This window comes from Neophocaena asiaeorientalis, unplaced genomic scaffold, assembly GCF_003031525.2.
Source record: "Neophocaena asiaeorientalis asiaeorientalis breed wild unplaced genomic scaffold, Neophocaena_asiaeorientalis_V1.1 scaffold388, whole genome shotgun sequence".
Taxonomy (NCBI): domain Eukaryota; kingdom Metazoa; phylum Chordata; class Mammalia; order Artiodactyla; family Phocoenidae; genus Neophocaena; species Neophocaena asiaeorientalis.
This window is the reverse complement of record NW_020172738.1, coordinates 2,604,217-2,621,809: the sequence shown is the minus strand read 5'-3', so window position 1 is coordinate 2,621,809 and position 17,593 is coordinate 2,604,217. Positions and strand designations below refer to the sequence as shown.

Below are 17,593 nucleotides of genomic sequence, written 5' to 3'. Positions count from 1 at the left end.
TAAGGCTACTTGTAGGTAGCACTCATTAAATGCGGACTGTATGGAGAACGTGTCCATGTGTTTGCTCTCAACCATACAGAGAAGTATTACAAGCTCTACCATGCACATGGGGAAACCAAGGCTTTGTGTCTTTGAGTGCTTGCCCAAGGTCGGACAACTGACCACGGGCGTGAGACGTGAGCCCAGGCAGTCTGACTTCGCAGGCCGCACTCGTACGAGCTGCACCTACCAGCGCCTCGCACTTACCCTCCAGCACTCGTTCCTGATTTCAGTGCCGCTGCTTCTTCGCGCTATACAGAAACCACGCCAACCAGCCCTGCTATCAGGTCCCAATTGTGACTGAACTTAGTCAAGTGGCTCTTAAACTTACTTTGAAACTTTTACAAAATGTGGAAAGCAAATACTAAGTTTTGGCAAACAAAATTGTTGGTTTTTCTTTCTTTCCTGCTCCCCACCCCCACAAAGGCACACTCTGGAACCACACATTTTTTAAGAAAAAAAAAATCACAAGTTCACTTAAGGTAATGCTGGTTTTTTTTTTTAAAGCGTATCAGAGGTTCTACTAGTTTGACTTTAAACCAGCCTACAAATCTACAACTTACAATTTTAAAGGTTTAACCTTAAGTGACTTCTTAAATATATTATTCTAAGAACTGACATAATGAATAATAAATACCTCAAATTGCCCTGACACAAAGACATTAACCAAGACGTAAAACTTGTAAAAGCACAGAATTAAAAGAGCTGTTAAGAGTATTATAGGGAGGGTCCCAACCTTAAGGGAGCCACAGACCCACTACAAGGAGGAGCAGGGATATTCTGGTTTTTAATCAAGTCGAGGACCTATTTTGACACAAATCAGTTACTGGACCCAAGGAAAAAGATCCTTTCCAGCTGCCATCCCTTTGATGGCAAGTATTAATAGGCGTTTGCTTACCATAGCTCCCTTTTTTCTAAGTTTTACAAAATTAGATCAACCAAACTAGCTTACTGTGAGCGGCTGTTTGTAAAGTCATGCAGGTAAGGAAATGTAACCCATTAATAGCAGTCAGCGAGAAAGTTGCTTCAATCAAGGCATCAAACCTTGGGCAACACACACAAAATCCATCCCAACACAAATATAAAAGCAAGGCTATCAAACAGAGAAAATCCAATGCCAGATTTTAAGAGGTGTCAATCTTTTTTTTTTGTTTAAACTGGTATCTCTCCCATCTAGTCTCAGCATATCTTCACAGCACCATGTAAGGCAGTTTCCAACACACAGTTAAAGCTGATAGAATTCACTTTTACTTGACAGGAACTGCTAAGGGTTTACCAAATACCTAAGTATAGGAGGCAACGGGAAGACATTTTTAGTGTCACGAAAACTTTTGAGCTAGGCCAGAAGAATGGTTGTTTGGAATATAATTACACCTTATATGGGCCTTGGCATCTGGTGATATGGTAGCAATCTAATTTTTAGTGGTACTAACCAAAAATAATGAGGGAGAGAAAAATTTACAAAACTGAGTTGCTTTCTTTTTACAATCTGACCCTGTTCATTTCTTGTGAAATTAAGATTCCCAATGCCAAATGCAGGTGTCAGAACATTTTTCCTTACTTTGATTGATTTCTGGGTATGAAGAAGACTGCTTGATTCCCCACCTTAGTATTACTAAGATTTGCAAGACTTTATCAGCACTATAAAGGGATGCTCAGTTCTAATGAAGTCTAAAACTAAACCCTTCAGCTCTTGGGACAATGTGGGGAACACTTAACTTTCAACTTCAAGAGCTGACATTTCTTCTATAAAGAGCTAGAGGGGTTGCACTCCACATCACAGTAAACTTCAGAGTGACCCAAAGGGACACCATTATCAACAAACTTTCCTAAATGTCAACAACACTGGCAAAGTCAGGGTGATATAAGCAAGTATTCCAAAGATGGAGCAATGCTTTAATATCTACATGTGAAAAAAGAAATACACTTATATCAACGAGGCCACTGAAATAAGTCAGGAAGAAATGATCTCTAAAAATAAAGAAACACTGAAAAATGAATACATACATAAGACTGAAGAGATTAATCTTTTTAAATTAGTAAAAACATTATTTCAAAATAAATGTTTCAGATGAAGTGAGTCTTATACCAACTGTACAAGAACTGTCTGAGAATGGACACTTGCCATAAGACGCTCTGAGTTACCACCATCAGTTTGTACTCTACACGAACTTAGAGGGTTTTATTTTTCTTTAAATTCCAGTTTTACATACTGAGAAACGAAAGCACATTACACTGAAGAACTTAATATAAAGCTAGTAATAAGTAATCTGCCTCCTTCCCCAGAAGCACTTTAGTGGGCTGGCAGAGGAACCCCTGTAGTACGTACAAGGGATCCAGCCTCCGAAAGGTAATAAAGTTAGTGCTGCTCTAACACCAGTGAACATGCACATGTATCTTTTACATAAACTCAGAAAGCACCTAGATCACAATGGGATTTCAAATATGGATGACAATGAAACACGGGCGAGCCTTTCGGAGGGCAATCGCGTGAACCTAATCCCTTGAAGCTTTTATCCTCTTTGGCAAATATACCAGGGAACAAAATTTTACACACCACCCCCTCATTCTGGCCTCCAATTACACCCCTATGAATTAAACAAACTCGAGTAACCACAGGGAAGCAGAACACCACAGCTGTTATAACTGTGCACTTCTCTTCTCTAAGACCTGGATTTGAGAGTCACACATCCTAGTTTGTAACCCTGGCAAGCTTAACCATTATGCATCTCAGTTGTTCTCATTTATAAAATGAGGATAACAGCACCTCACAGCTCAGCAGGTTGTTCTGAATATTAAATGAGAATATATGTAAAGTGCTCAATAGTGTGTCTGCAATGGAGTGTACGCTCTGTAAATGTTAGCTATTGTAATTACCGTAATGAGTCCACTTGAACAACACACTCAGCAGCTGGCTCTCAAAGTGTCATCCATATGGGAATTGCTCCACTTCCATATTCAGACTTGGAATAAACATTAAAACACTGGGAAGCATAGGCTGTGTGTCCTACAGAGCTGCAGTGAGTTGCATGTGCAATGCCGTGTATGTTTCCAAAAATCTACCATTTAACCCTTCAGAAAAACTATTCTGGGAAAAAGGCACCACCAGAAGAGATGCCGTAAGTTCGCCATGTAATCTATCATACAAAACCAGGAAAGACAAGTTGGTAAAGATGTTAAGCTGGACAGAAAGCTGAGACAGAAGGCACAGAACATGGACAGCAGTGGGCAAACCAGAACCTTCCTGGTAAATGAGGATATACCAACCATAGGCATTAAAGAAAACTGGCACCTATTCTGATACTAACAGTAATACATGAAAGAACTCTGTTCAAAAGTAAGAACATGCCTACGCCTAAAGCTACACATATCATCCAGATTTAAGGGACTCAACTCAGACCCATATGTTCATAATGATGACTTATAATATTTTTGTATCTGTTCTTAGTGTTAGTGAGAAATGCTTATAACAAGCTACTGTTTAAACCCGTTAGCCACAATCAAGCCGTGGAGTGTCAGCTGCCTTCTGGCACTGGAAATGGGTACATACTTGGGGTGGGGCGGGGGGCCTAATTTTTGCTGGGCTAAGACATCTAGGAGAATAAAAATAAGAAACCCAGAACAGGAATACTAGTCTTAAAGCTGCTTAGATTCAAACTGAATACTTGTTATTTTTTAGGGACTACAACGTTCTAAATTAAAATTTAGACTTGTATGAAGCAATTTAAGCCACATCCTTACGTTTTTACTATGAATTTAAAGTTTTACAGTCAATCAGTAGGCAACTATTATATGTACTGATCAATAATATTTAAGAAGCTTAAACAGAAAGGGACTTACTGCTTCTTAAAAGGCCTCTGAATGTAATTAGTACAAATTTGGATTTGGAAAAAGATTAAACAGCAACAACAACAAATGAATACAACTAATCAAAACACCAAATCTATAAAGCGGAACAAAAGCGAACAAGTGTGATGGCTAACATCTTAAGATGCATCTGTCTCCTCTCTTCCATTATATTTGGTGTACCTAAAAAGTAAGCTATCTCCAAATAAATCTGGAAGATACATAAATGCTTTTTAGGCTTAAGAAGTGCCAATCTACCTGCCGCTCCTTGGGGAGTTTCGTCCGTCCGTGCAGCTGAAGAATTCACTGTCTCCTGGTTGCCTTCAGGGTCTGCCATCTTCTCCTGTCGACGAGCTTCAGCTGCTCCTCTTTTGCCCAGGCCAGAGCCTCGCCGACTACAACAGAAAAATGCCATTATAGGCAGCACTCCCAGTGACCAGGAGCAATGCCCACACAGCACAAAGCTCCAATGCATGGAACACAGAGCTAGTTTCTTCTTTTTACATAAAAATTGTTGTAGAAAATCACTATGGGTAACAACCAAGACTTTGTATATTTAAAACTCATCCAAGCTATATCACATTGACAATACAAGCTTTTGTGTTGCTATGAGCTGTTGTCATCCTTACAAACAGAAGTGATTTTTAAACACTTCAACTACATGGAAAAGTGATTCCTTCTGCAGAGACAATTCAATTCATTTAAAATAGATCCCTAATTCCTGGGTAAATAGTGGACCACTATATGGACTTTCAGACTGATACTTGAAAATGGGGGCAGGACAGGGGGAGAGAAGAAGATGGGAAAAATTCCCATCACTTAAGTCCCGGATTACTTAAATCATCAAAAAATTACTATCCTAATAATGGACAATAGCTCTAGCCTTTAAAATAAAAGAAATGAGCATTTAATATTTATAAATAAATACAGATGACATCTGGGAAGACACTTGTTCTGACTGAGGCATAGTGTAAGATATGGAAAAAGGAATCATCAGTCATTTATCATGAAGCAGACTATATTTTATTGATGACTTTCTTTCTATTTTAATAGCGAAATCAGTAAGCAAATCAGGTAGAGAAAGAAGACTTCCAAAATTACAACAACTTCATTTTGTTTAAAGGCAGCTCCCCAAATGACCTCAGAAAGTGCAAAAATCTACTAGTAAAGAAATGTTTTAGACTAAAGTAAACTACAGCGCAGTTAGATGTTGCCTAGTAAAGAACAAGAAGGAACCGGGCATAAGTGACATGTAAATGAAAGCTCTGAGTCACCAATGAGTTCTTGAAGAGTTTATTCTCTCAATTATTAAAACTCCTCCCTAAGCAGGGATTTACTTTGCCAACCTTTCATTCACAGGGGAAAAAAGCTCACTCCAAACCCCAATTACCAAGCTATAAATTAGTGGGATTCAAATTAAGTCATTTATTTAACATTTAATTTGTATCAACCATGTGACACACTCTGTGCTGAACATTTGGTTGCTGCCTTCAAGGTGTGTTAGTCTAAAGAGACCAAGCCGCAGCTGTGATCGACTACGAAAGCACTAAATTTAAGAGGAATCTCAACTAATTCAGAAAAGTTTGAGATGAAGAGCACTGCAGGCAGGCGGCTAGACAGCTTGTGTGTAGCACGTAAGTAACTTCTCGTTCATCAAGACAGTGGGCCCGAGGAGAAGGAGAGAATGCTGCAGAGAAAGATAGGACGCTAGATTACCTGACGCCACATACAGCTTAAAATTAATTTTCAACTACAGTGAATTTGGTTTATATCTAAGATTATAAACCTTGGGTAAACTGGATTCAAAGTTTGGCCCAAAACAGGACAAAAGCCCTAAAGAACTAAGAAATTTTCTCAGAGGTCCTCATAAAAGTACTGCCAAAAAACTTCAAAGGCAAACAGGTGTACTAACTCCAGATATTTCAGACAATCCTGACAGAACTAGGAAATAAGTGGAAGAGTAGAGATTAAAGTGGCAAGAGTCCATTTCTTATGACTTATTAGGTAACAAGTCATACTGTTTCCTTGTGTTACTACTGTACCCACGGCCAAGAGTACAAAGTCGATTACCTCAGAGAAGAACAAAAAGAAGTGCTTAAAGCCTTTCTACTGACCTAAGTTAGACTAGGGAAAAGGTAAACTAAAATCAGTCACCTGCATCACTGGTTTCTGGCACATTTAGTAGAGAGAACGAAGTACATATAAGAGCAAACTACATATAAAGGATGGAGAAGTCCCATACAGCTGTGATTACCAGCACAAGACCAAAACTGACCAAGCCTGAAAATCTGAGATGAAATTCCAACAAAAAGATTTTTAACTTTATCCTAAGGTTCTGAATCAGTTAATAAAGTACATGAAATAATACACTGTATCATATGTGAAAGGTAGATCATTTTCTGAAAAGGGGCTCCAAAATAGCAACCAGGAGGAATGGGAACTGGAGATGTGAGAGAACACAAACCAAACCTACATTCTTCTGTGAGGAGAGGTACTGGAACACAAAATGAAAATTAAGTACATCTCTCCCCCTCACCCATTAAACTCAATAACTTGTGCCAACACTTTTAGAAACTAATTAGGCAATATTACAGCCATTACAATATTACAGGCATCCCTTCTGATCCATTCATCACACTACTGGGAAATTTAGCTACCTTTAAAAATAACCCAAATCTGCATAAAGATGCTCATTAGAGATTTCTTTGGCAGACTAGAACTCTGAAAGCAACCAGACTTTCAACTATTGGCAATAACTCTGTGCAAATAATGTAACAGCAGAGGAAAAGGTAGAAGACAAAGGTGTTGCCCAAAAAAGGCATGATTAAAACTTAGCCAAAAAAAAGGTAAATAAATATTGGGGAAGAATTCACGAAAATATACAGCAATACTAGCTATATTAAAATAAATTTCTTTGCTCAACATTCAAGAGAAAATTTTAATAATTTTTAAAAACTTACAAAATTAAGGATTTTGCTGAAAGCTGAACACAGATAACGAGCTAATCATAAACTGGCAAAGCCCAGACTATTACCTGGCACTAGCACAGGAGCCCGTGGTCTTTTGGCGTGTGCTCCGCCTCAAACTGGGGAGCTCAGCAGGTGGGGATTCGCTGCGCTTCTTGGTAGATTTTCTTAAACCTATACATGTGAAATGCAAAAGTAAACATTTTAAAAGAGCAGTTACCTTAAATTAAAAATGACAATAATTCTTCAGGTCATCATCCGGTCAAAAATCCATGGTCTCTTCCACGGCCTCTCTAGCAGTCTCCAGGTTTACTTCCATAGTTTGATTTTACTGCACCTGCTCATACTGGGGAAGTTCATGTGGTGCTTGGCATTCCTGTTCAGGAGAAATCTTCTCACTCTGGCCTAACCCTGACGCAAGCTAACCAACACCATGAACGACAGTCCCTCTCCTCTCAAACCACCCTCTTGAAAAGTTCCTATCACAACTCTACTCTTCCACTACTCTTCTCCACTAACTAAAGCCAAGAGATTTTTTTTTGTATATACTATGTATTTCAGGACTTTACTGTATTTCATTCAGCACTTTACTGCATTCTCTTTGCACTGTCCCATTTCACCTAGTTTATATGAGGCTCATCAATAAGGCCACGAGAGAACAAAATGTTTCCTTTCACCAACTCAATGGCAAGAAATATACATTTGAACCGAAGGTTATTCGAATGTCCAATTTACAGAATACTGTATAATTAGGGGGAGAAAGTCAATCAAGCACACTTTACATGTTATTCTGGAATCTAACTAAATACCTTTATAGGGATAACGGATTCTGAAAAGGTACAGCAACTGAGAAAAGTTTATTGCTAGTTCATGAACAATGGGGAAGCCATCAGAGCATCGTCTACTGCCCCCCGGCCCCCAAACAACACTGTTACTCTACACCATACATGACATGACAACACGCTGGGTGGTGAGCTCTATCTAAACACAGACCCCCAGCAGTGAGAGGTCTCCAAAGTCAACAGAGCATACTTCCACTGGAACTTCTGGCATCATCTTAAATAGATGGTAACTTTCTCAGAGGCCAACTGTACAATAACAGTTCTCCAGATCATTTGTTTCTTCTCCAATTTTAATTTTTTTCCACTTTACTGCTTTAAAAAGTGTAAAGATAAGAAATTCCTTACTCTTGATTTTGTTAAAAACACCACTAAAGGTTCTGGGAAAGAGGGGGCAAAAAGGATTCTAGACATCTTCTTGACCTTTTAGACTCTTCATTTAAAAACTTCAGTTCATCCAATTTGCACTTAAACTATACATGATGAAAGTTGCTAGGTGAAAAGCAAGCCATTAAAAACTCTTTAAACACAAAGCAGAAAGTATAAGGACAAAAATCTATGTTCAGACAGGCATTACCATTTAGAAATCTAAACCAGACCTTTTGGGCCCTTCTCCCTCTACCTCCCACCCCAAAGAACTTCTGTGAAAGATTATCTAGACTCTTCAAACCAGCATAAAAGGATCAAAGAGTGAAACTTAAAGTGACAAAAGAAGACTGGCCTAAGCGTTTCTTAAATTTCAGTTTTATTTTAAGGTTGATTTTCTATATAGCTGTCACCAGAATTATTTGATGTGATCACAAAGCTGTATCTGACATCCTATATACTATTTTATCTTTGCCTAGCTGGATACACACCCCAGACACCTGAAAGATGGACATGGCATGTAGACGGATTATGGAGCTAGCTTAATATATTCAGCTAATAATGTCACTATTTTTTAATATTTAAAAAATTTAGAAATTTTATAATATTTCAGAAAATATTAAATTACACTTATCTATCTGAATTATGTGACTAAGTTGGACTAAAAAATGTACAATTTAGAGGGAAAAAGCCATCAGTGCACATTATATTAAAACTGCAAAAAAACATAAGGTACTTTCACTTATTAGGCACTTTAAAAACCTTTGTATTATTGTCACTAATATTACTTAGTTCATGTAATACTAAAGTATCTATAAATACCATGATACAGTAATAGAGACACTAATACAAATTTTTACATCTATTTAGTGACATTCAAAATAATATTCAACAATGTATTGTGGGCTACTGCTTTATTGCTAATCTGTGGTGACAGTATACTTTTTGACACTTTCACTACTCATGTCCTATTTTAGACTTTGGTGTTTAACTCTCTCTTAAACAACTTCATTCAAATGTAATTTCCGTATGATAAAATGTACTCATTTTAAGTGCACGGGGTTCAATGAGTTTGACAAACTTATTCACGCATATAACCAACACCACAATCAAGACATAGAACGTTTCCATCACTTTAAAAAGTTCCTTTATGGTCCTTGCAATTAATCCCCCCCTCACACTTCAAGTCCCTGGCAATCACTGGTCTTCTTTTCTGCTGCTATTGTCTACTTTGGAGTTTCATATAAATGGAATCACAGTGTCGTGGGGATGAACTCATGGTGTTGCACGTATTGGTCCATTCCTTTTGATTGCAAAGTGGTATTCCTTTGTGTGGATGTGCCACAATCTCTCTATCCATTCTTGGTGTTAGACTTTAAAAGAACTGTACTAAGTTACAGAGAAGTAGGGCAGAGAAAAACCAAAACAAGAGTGAACAGAAAGCTATTTATAACTGATATCACAAAACCATAATGTAAAACGACTCTCAGGCTAATTGACATTAACTCCATCCAGCCTGATAAAGTAAGAGAACCCCCAACATTTTGTTCTCTAAACTTCCTTAGAGGAGAACTACATAAATTCTTCCAAAAGTCTAAAACATGTTTAGAAGATAGAAAGGTCATAAATTCTGGGACAAAGGAAAGCTGAAGCACAAACTTCAGCTTGGTAGATAAAGCATTTCCTAGAAAACCAGGACAGCTTAACCTTCTTTTGGCCATTCGGCAAACTGACAATGCTAGCACATACTATCTTCACAATTTTATTTATTTATTCTTTAATATTTATTTATTTGGCTGCTCTGGGTCTTAGCTGTGGCATGTGGGATCTAGTTCCCTGACTAGGGATTGAACCCAGGCCCCCTGCATGGACAGCACGGAGTCTTAACCACTGGACCACCAGGGAAGTCCCTATTTCACAATTTTAGATCGGTTATGGAGATTTTCAAAAGCACTTTCAGATACAAAGTTGTAATAATTCTCATTTTTCAGACACAAAAATATTAACTGACTTGCTTACAAGTACATAACCCAAACAACTACACAATTCTAAGCTTATTTTAAAGCAGAACAGAGAGTACTACATCTTCAATATACTTGGCAAGGTGTTAAAATTTTGCTCTACTGGTTCGTTTAGAAAACTTTAAACTCTCTGCATAAAAATAGAGTATTTTTGTAGAACTGAAATGTTTCCTATCATTCTACTGGTCAAATATGGAGTATTTTAATAAATGGTGGGAACATGGAAAAGTGTAAACCTACAACCTACTGAAAACCGATTAAAACACCTGTGCATGGGAACACACATACCACAAACACATCTCCCTGTCCCAGGCTCTGTAATGCAGCAAAACTGCATTATCTTTTATTTTTATGATGCCACTTTGAGAAGCAACCAGAATATCACTGATCAAATTAATATATTCTTATCCACAAAGCCTTTATGTAATAAAGTTAGGTATAAATCTTGTATCAAAGCTCTTATTACAGTTGACCCTTGAACAATGCAGGGTCCACTTATACTCAGGTATTTTTCAGTAAACCGTAAATACTACAGTACTACACGGTCTGTGGCTGGTTGAATCCAAGGATGTGGAGGAACCATGGATAAGGACAGGCAGCTATTAGTTACATGCAGACTAACCCCTCATTGTTCAAGGATCAACTGTATTACCGGTATAAGAATATGTGCACTTGTACCTACAAATATATTCCTATAATCTTTATTCCTTTGGATAAAGGTGAAACTAGCAGTTAGTATTCTCTTAAAATTCCTAATTGATTTGTCTTCTACAATATAGGTATGTCTTACTCTTTTTCTTTTTTTTTTTTTTTGAAAAAGTATTCCTAAGCAAAACTGATTTACACAAAGTCCAGGGCTTCAGCCTTAAAAAAAAAAAAAAAGTCCTTTTTTTAAAGTGTGACATTTTTAAAGTGTGACATTTGAAATGTGAAATAATTAAACCTCTTATATATCCAACTGTAAGCTTGGATTTTTAAAAATATAACAACATTTTAAAAGAATCAACAAATTAAGGGCCTTGGACATTTTACTTTCTGGACCCTTACTAATGTAAAAATAGTTAAGATGTTCGTGGGTGCCTTCTACTTATGACTGATTTTTCTTTTCGACTTGAAATATTAAAACTATTTCTCATTACATTAACATCTCAGCACAAAAGTATTTCTCTTGGAAAAGGTACGGTTTTCACTCTTAACTGTGTCAAATTACTTTAAAAGTAGCAATAGACAACTGGGCAATACACATTCACTATCAGCTTTCATTCTATTTTTAATTCTCACATGATCTGTTTCAGGTATGCTAATCTTTGACATGATATACACATATAATCGAACCTACTACACAGTTCTATAATGAAAATATAGCACTCCTCTCAATAATAAAATATTCTAGCAATGCAATAATTAAACTTCCCAATTTCCTGAAAGATTCCTTCTGCTGTACAAGAGTAAACATGAATGTCAATGTATTTCATAAGGCTGTTTGAAAATCAAGCAGAGGAGGAGCGGGAGACTGACCTAACATCTTTATTCAGTGAATAATGACTCCATTCAAATAAATGAACACTTTTATTCTGCAACTTATATAATCATTTTAAAGTGACAGTAAAAGATGATCAAACAGACATCTACTGTATATTATCTAGCAGCCCTTTTTCTGAGCACCTGCCTTTTTCTTTTAAAAATTCTTTGCAGAGCTATCTCCTAACCCTTCTCCATGTGGTACTGATGGAACTGTCATCCACAATACACTCCCACTATATGAGTGAGACTCAAACTGTTGTATTTTCATCATCTACAATTACAACTCCTCCACCACTATCCCCTCCCCCTCACCATACTAAATCATTTAAGGACAGGCATATGACCCGAGGATATAAGAGACTTTCGTATAGAAATATAAATGATTGGACAGTGTTTTGGGGAAAGAGGGGGAATGAGGGTGTCATAAGTCACAGACTTGGGACTGACAGGACCATCTTCATTTGAGCTCCTGGATCCAGCCAAGCCTGAAGCGAGACAATCTCTTGGCTTTACCAGTCATGTGAGCTGACTTCCATTTAATTTTAATTGAATATGCATCACATATAACCCCAAATCTTCTGATTATAAGTCATTACTGTATTATAATTTGTAGTCTAGAGTAGGTATGGACCAAATCCTGCTGGTAGCCTGTTTCTGTACAGCTCACTAGCTAAGAATGCTTTTTATATTTTTAGAGAGTTGTAATAAAATAAGAATATGTGACAAAGGCTGTATGTGGTCAGTAGACCCTAAAATATTTACTATATGGGTCTTTACAGAAAACGTTTATTGACCTGGACTTTCAGGAGAAATAGGAAGGAAAGTATAAGGACTTGCCTGAAGTTTAGGGGAAAAAAACAGTCCCTCACCAACCCCTCCCCCCCCCCAAAAACCTCTCCAAAACAAAATCTCTTTGTTTGGAAAAAGAAAAACCAAAAACCAAACAAGATCTAAGCTAAACAATATCTTAGTAATAAAAAAAGTTTCAGGGCTTCCCTGGTGGCGCGGTGGTTGAGAATCTGCCTGCCGATGCAGGGGACACGGATTCGAGCCCTGGTCTGGGAAGATCCCACATGCCGCGGAGCTTTTTTTTTTTTTTTTTTTTTTTTTTTTTTACTTACAGTTTTTGGCATATTCCTATAGAGAGTAAATACATTCCATTTTAAAATGGAGTAGACAAACTGTTATGAATAAGGAACACAAGCTAATACCTTAAACAAGGGTAGATATCTAGAAAAATCACTACAATTCATTTACATTTATAGATATCAAAAGATGACTAGACTGATCTTTTAAACACAAATCCCCTATTTGTTTAATATTAAAAAGAGCAGACTTCCCTGGCGGCACAGTGGTTAACAATCCGCCTGTCAATGAAGGGGACATGGGTTCGAGCCCTGGTCCAGGAAGATCCCACATGCTGCGGAGCAACTAAGCCCATGCACCACAACTACTGACCCTGTGCTCTAAAGCTCGAGGGCCGCAACTACTGAGCCCGCGGGCCACAACAACTGAAGCCCGCATGCCTAGAGCCCATGATCTGCAATAAGAGAAGCCACCGCAATGAGAAGCCCGCGCACCGCAACGAAGACCTAATGCAGCCAAAAAGTAAATTAATTAATTTTTTAAAAAATGTTAAAAATAAAAAGTAAAAAGAGCCTTCAAGTAACTACTTTAAAGATCCATTTACATATAAAATCTGTTTCAATGGGTTTTCAGAACCACTCCTTTTTCCTTCATAAAAGAAAAAAAAGCACCAAATAACAGGACTATTACCACACATGAGGAGTTCAATTTAGAATCATGTAACTGGATTGCTTTGCTACAGGAAAAACTGGGCCCCATAAAGAGAATTAATTAATGATGGGTGTATTTTCAGTGGCTAACTCAATTCCTCCAGCCCCTGCAGAACCATGAGAACCTGGTGTATCTTGATATTGTTGTGCATCGATGTTCAAGTACATGCATCTCTATCAAAGGCTGCTTTTCTAAAATAAATTCACAAAATGAAAAGTAACCTATCATATAAAAGGGATCATAGATGTTTATTTTAAAATCAGTAACAATAAAAGTTGTGCAGATGACAGTGAGCTAAAATCCAAATGGAATTTCCTAAGCCAAATTTTTATTTCCCAGTAAATGCACAGCAATTTCGTTCATTGATTTGGCAATATGAATTAAAAACTTAGAAACGTGCAAATATATTCATCTAACCACTATAATAATGAGAAACTGGAAAAGAACTAAATGCCCAATAATAAGGAATGGTTAAATAAACATCAGTATGGTAATAAAAACTGCAGGAACACAGTGTTAGTTAATGAGGATGTGAACAAACGGGCATTTTAAAAATTTTTATTTATTTATTTATTTATGGCTGCATTGGGTCTTTGTTGCTGCGCACGGGCTTTCTCTACCTGCCGTGAGCAGGGGCTACTCTTCACTCCTGTGCACGGGCTTTAGGCGTGCAGGCTTCAGTAGTCGTGGCTTGCGGGCTCTAGAGCACAGGCTCAGTAGTCGTGGCGCACGGGCTTAGCTGCTCCGTGCCATGTGGGATCTTCCGGGACCAGGGCTCAAACCCATGTCCCCTGCATTGGCAGGTGGATTCTTAACCACTGTGCCACCAGGGAAGTCCCCAAATTGGCATGTTTACACTACTAGTGAGAATATAAATTCATATATTTCTAGGGGGAATTTAAAATATACATCAATATTTAAAAGAAACATAACCAATGTTAAGTTTCTTATCTTATATCCTACAAGAAAATAATGAATTACAAAGCTATAGTCAATTAAAAAATTTAGAAGAACAATGTAAATGCCTCTTAGTTGGCAATGGGCTAAGAGGAACATCCATATACAGTTATTAAAAAGACATGATTGGACTTCCCTGGTGGCGCAGTGGTTAAGAACCTGCCTGCAAATGCAGGGGACACGAGTTTGATCCCTGGTCCGGGAAGATTCCACATGCCGCAGAGCAACTAAGCCCGTGCGCCAGAACTACTGAGCCTGCGCTCTAGAGCCCGTGAGCCACAACTACTGAGCCCGCATGCCACAACTACTGAAGCCCGTGCGCCTGGAGCCCGTGCTCCACAACATGAGAAGCCACTGCAATGAGAGGCCCGTGCACCGCAACAAAGAGTAGCCCCTGCTCCCTGCAACTAGAGAAAGCCCACGCACAGCAGTGAAGACCCCAACACAGCCATAAAAGAAAAAATGACATGATTTATAGCTTATTTTTTGAAAGGAAAAATGTCAGTTAAAATCATTTAGGCAGATAAAGCACTTTGGTTTCTTCATACCTAAAACATGGATACTAGATCATAATGAAATTTAATTTCTGTGATCATAATGAAATTTAATGTATGTCAACTGTCTAGTATGGAGCCTGGCTTATAACAGGCACTCAAAAAGCAACGCCTACTGTCATGCAGAGTGAGCTCCTACTTTTGAAAAAAATATGTGCATATACATAGAAAAGTGTCTGCCTCTGGGTAAAGACAAAAGAATGACCCACATGCATTCACTCTGTCCTCTAGTGAAACTCCACTAAAATAGCATTAAAAGAATCTGAGGCATAAATTCACAAGGATGGGAAGAATGGAAGAGACAACCATCACAACACGACACAATTTTAGAAGATGAAAAAGCAGTAATTCCAGTGCTAAATACACTGGGAAGACCAGAAGACTGAAGGTAGAAAACTGAGATAAATTACCAATTAGATTGACACTCAGAATCCCACAAAGGCTTAAGAACTGATGACACCAGGTACTTCTGGGACGACCTCAGAGTTTAAACTGAGGATTGCCTCCATAGGCTATTTATGAAGCAGTCAGATCCCCAGATTCCCTCCCCAACTTGTACAGCTGGGTAAATGTCCCTCTCCTGAGGCAGGTAAACATAAAACCTTTATTCCTTAGAAAGTACAAAATAAAGAAATCCTCCATTAAAGCACACAGTTGCAAATAGGTGCATCATACCAAAAATGAGAGGGGGGAGGATCAAATATATACAGACAAACTGGATGACACGTGGCCTCTTTCCTAGGCCTCTCCTCCCATTTAGTCCCCAGAACTCTGGCAGTTAGGCTTTCACCTCCAGGCAGGAGTCTGAAAGAATCTTCCCTGTGGAATTTTACCAGCCAAAGAAGAAAGATCTGAAAATGATCATAGCCCAATTAGTTCATTAGATAGTGAATCTCAGTCAAGTCTCATCCATGTGCTCAGAGCTTGCAAGTTAGATTTTTGGTTCCCCTACTCTTGAGTATGAGGAGACACCCAGGAATTACCTTAATTTGAGGAAAGTTCCTAGTATGAAAGCCAAAACCAGAGTAAACACCCCCCCCCCCAAAAAAATTACGTAAGAGGACTCTGCAAGAAAAGAAAACTCGCTCTTAATGGGGAGGGGCGGAATATGCATCTATAATTAAAAACAATATTCAGGGCAGGACTATTCACAATATCCAAGACATGGAAGCAACCCAAGTGCCTGGCAATAAATGACTAGATTAAGAAGATGTGGGGTGTGTGTGTGTGTGTATAATTAATACACACACACACAGTGGAATATTACTTAGCCATAAAAAATGAACTATTGCCATTTGCAGCAACATGGATGGACCTAGAGAATATTATGCTTAGTGACATAAGTCAGATAGAGAAAGACAAATACAATATATCGCTTATATGCAGAACTAAAAAATAACACAAATAAATGTATATACAAAACAGAAACAGACTCACAGACATAAAAAACAAACTTGTGGTTACAGTGGCAGTGGGGGGGGGTGCAAATTACAGATTACAGGTATGAGATTGACAGATATAGACTACTACATATAAAATACATAAGCAACAAGGACTTACTGCATAGCACAGGGAATTATATCCAATACCTTGTAATAACCCATAAAGTAATATAACCTGCAAAAAAAAGGAATCACTATGCTGTACACCTGAAACTAACACAATATTGTAAATCAACTATACTTCAATTAAAGAAAGAAAAAGAGCAGGGGGAAGGAAACCTTTTTTTAAAAAAAAAAAAGGAAATGAGAACAAAATAACCTCTTGAAAAGAAAAACAAAGATAGCGAACATGAAATAAAAAATCAATACAAAGGTTGGAAGAAGCTGCAGAAATCTACCAGAAAGTAGAACAAAAAAGGAAAGCAAAAACAAAAAGATAAGACCAGAACCTTCCAAAAGGACAATTACCCAAAATAATAGGTGATCCAGAAAGAGAAAAGAAGCAAAGATCGGGTGACCAACTGTCCTGGTTTGCATGGGATTCTCGTAGTTTTAAGGCTAAAAGTTGGTCTTGGGGAACGCCCCAAATCCAAGGGAAACCAGGACTTCAGATCACCCTAACAAGGAATGAAACAAATGCACAGCTATGCCTATGTCACGACATTTCTAAATAACTGAGGCAAAGATCTGTAAGTTTCCAGAAAAACAGGTTATATATACAGATCAGGAATCAGAATGCTTGCAGTACTGAAATCTAAATAACATAATTCTTCAAAATTCTGATGGAGAATAATTTCCAACCCAGAACTGTATTTTCAATCAGTCTGTCAAATAAGTATCAAGGTTGTAGATTTTCACATTCAAAACCTGAAAAAACAAAAAACTTAAAAAAATCTCATATGTACTTTTTCTTAGAAAGCAAGTGGAAGACATGTTCACCAAAACAAAACAGTAAATCAAGAAAGAAGATGCAGGATCTAGAAGCAGGAAACTAAATAGAAGACTAAAGAAATACCTGAAGCTAAAAGCAATGTAACCAGGCATAAAAAGGGCAGCCATCCAGAGGCCTCGTTTCTTCAGGAAAATGAAACAAATCCATGTAGACAGCTTGAGAAAAGATTTAGACAATGCATAATGAGTTTGGAGTTGAGTGACGGAGTCAAAGAAAAGGAAAACAACAAAATAATTATTAAGCTCAGTAAAAAAAAAAAAAAAAAAAAAAAAAAAAAAGTTAAAAAAAAA

The 17,593-nt window shown here is 37.7% G+C and overlaps 1 protein-coding gene across 14 annotated transcripts in view; it reads right to left on the bottom strand.

The window, feature by feature from the left end:
* The window catches only part of TRIP12 (thyroid hormone receptor interactor 12), a 151,667-nt gene that overhangs the window by 67,829 nt on the left and 66,245 nt on the right, over window positions 1–17,593 (bottom strand). For all 14 annotated transcript variants that reach the window (XM_024740622.1, XM_024740624.1, XM_024740627.1 and 11 more), the window contains 2 exons: window positions 6,920–7,025; window positions 4,144–4,280 (listed from right to left, as the gene is read on the bottom strand). In XM_024740622.1, coding sequence (XP_024596390.1) covers window positions 4,144–4,280; window positions 6,920–7,025 — 243 coding nt within the window. The remainder of the gene's footprint in view (window positions 1–4,143; window positions 4,281–6,919; window positions 7,026–17,593) is intronic.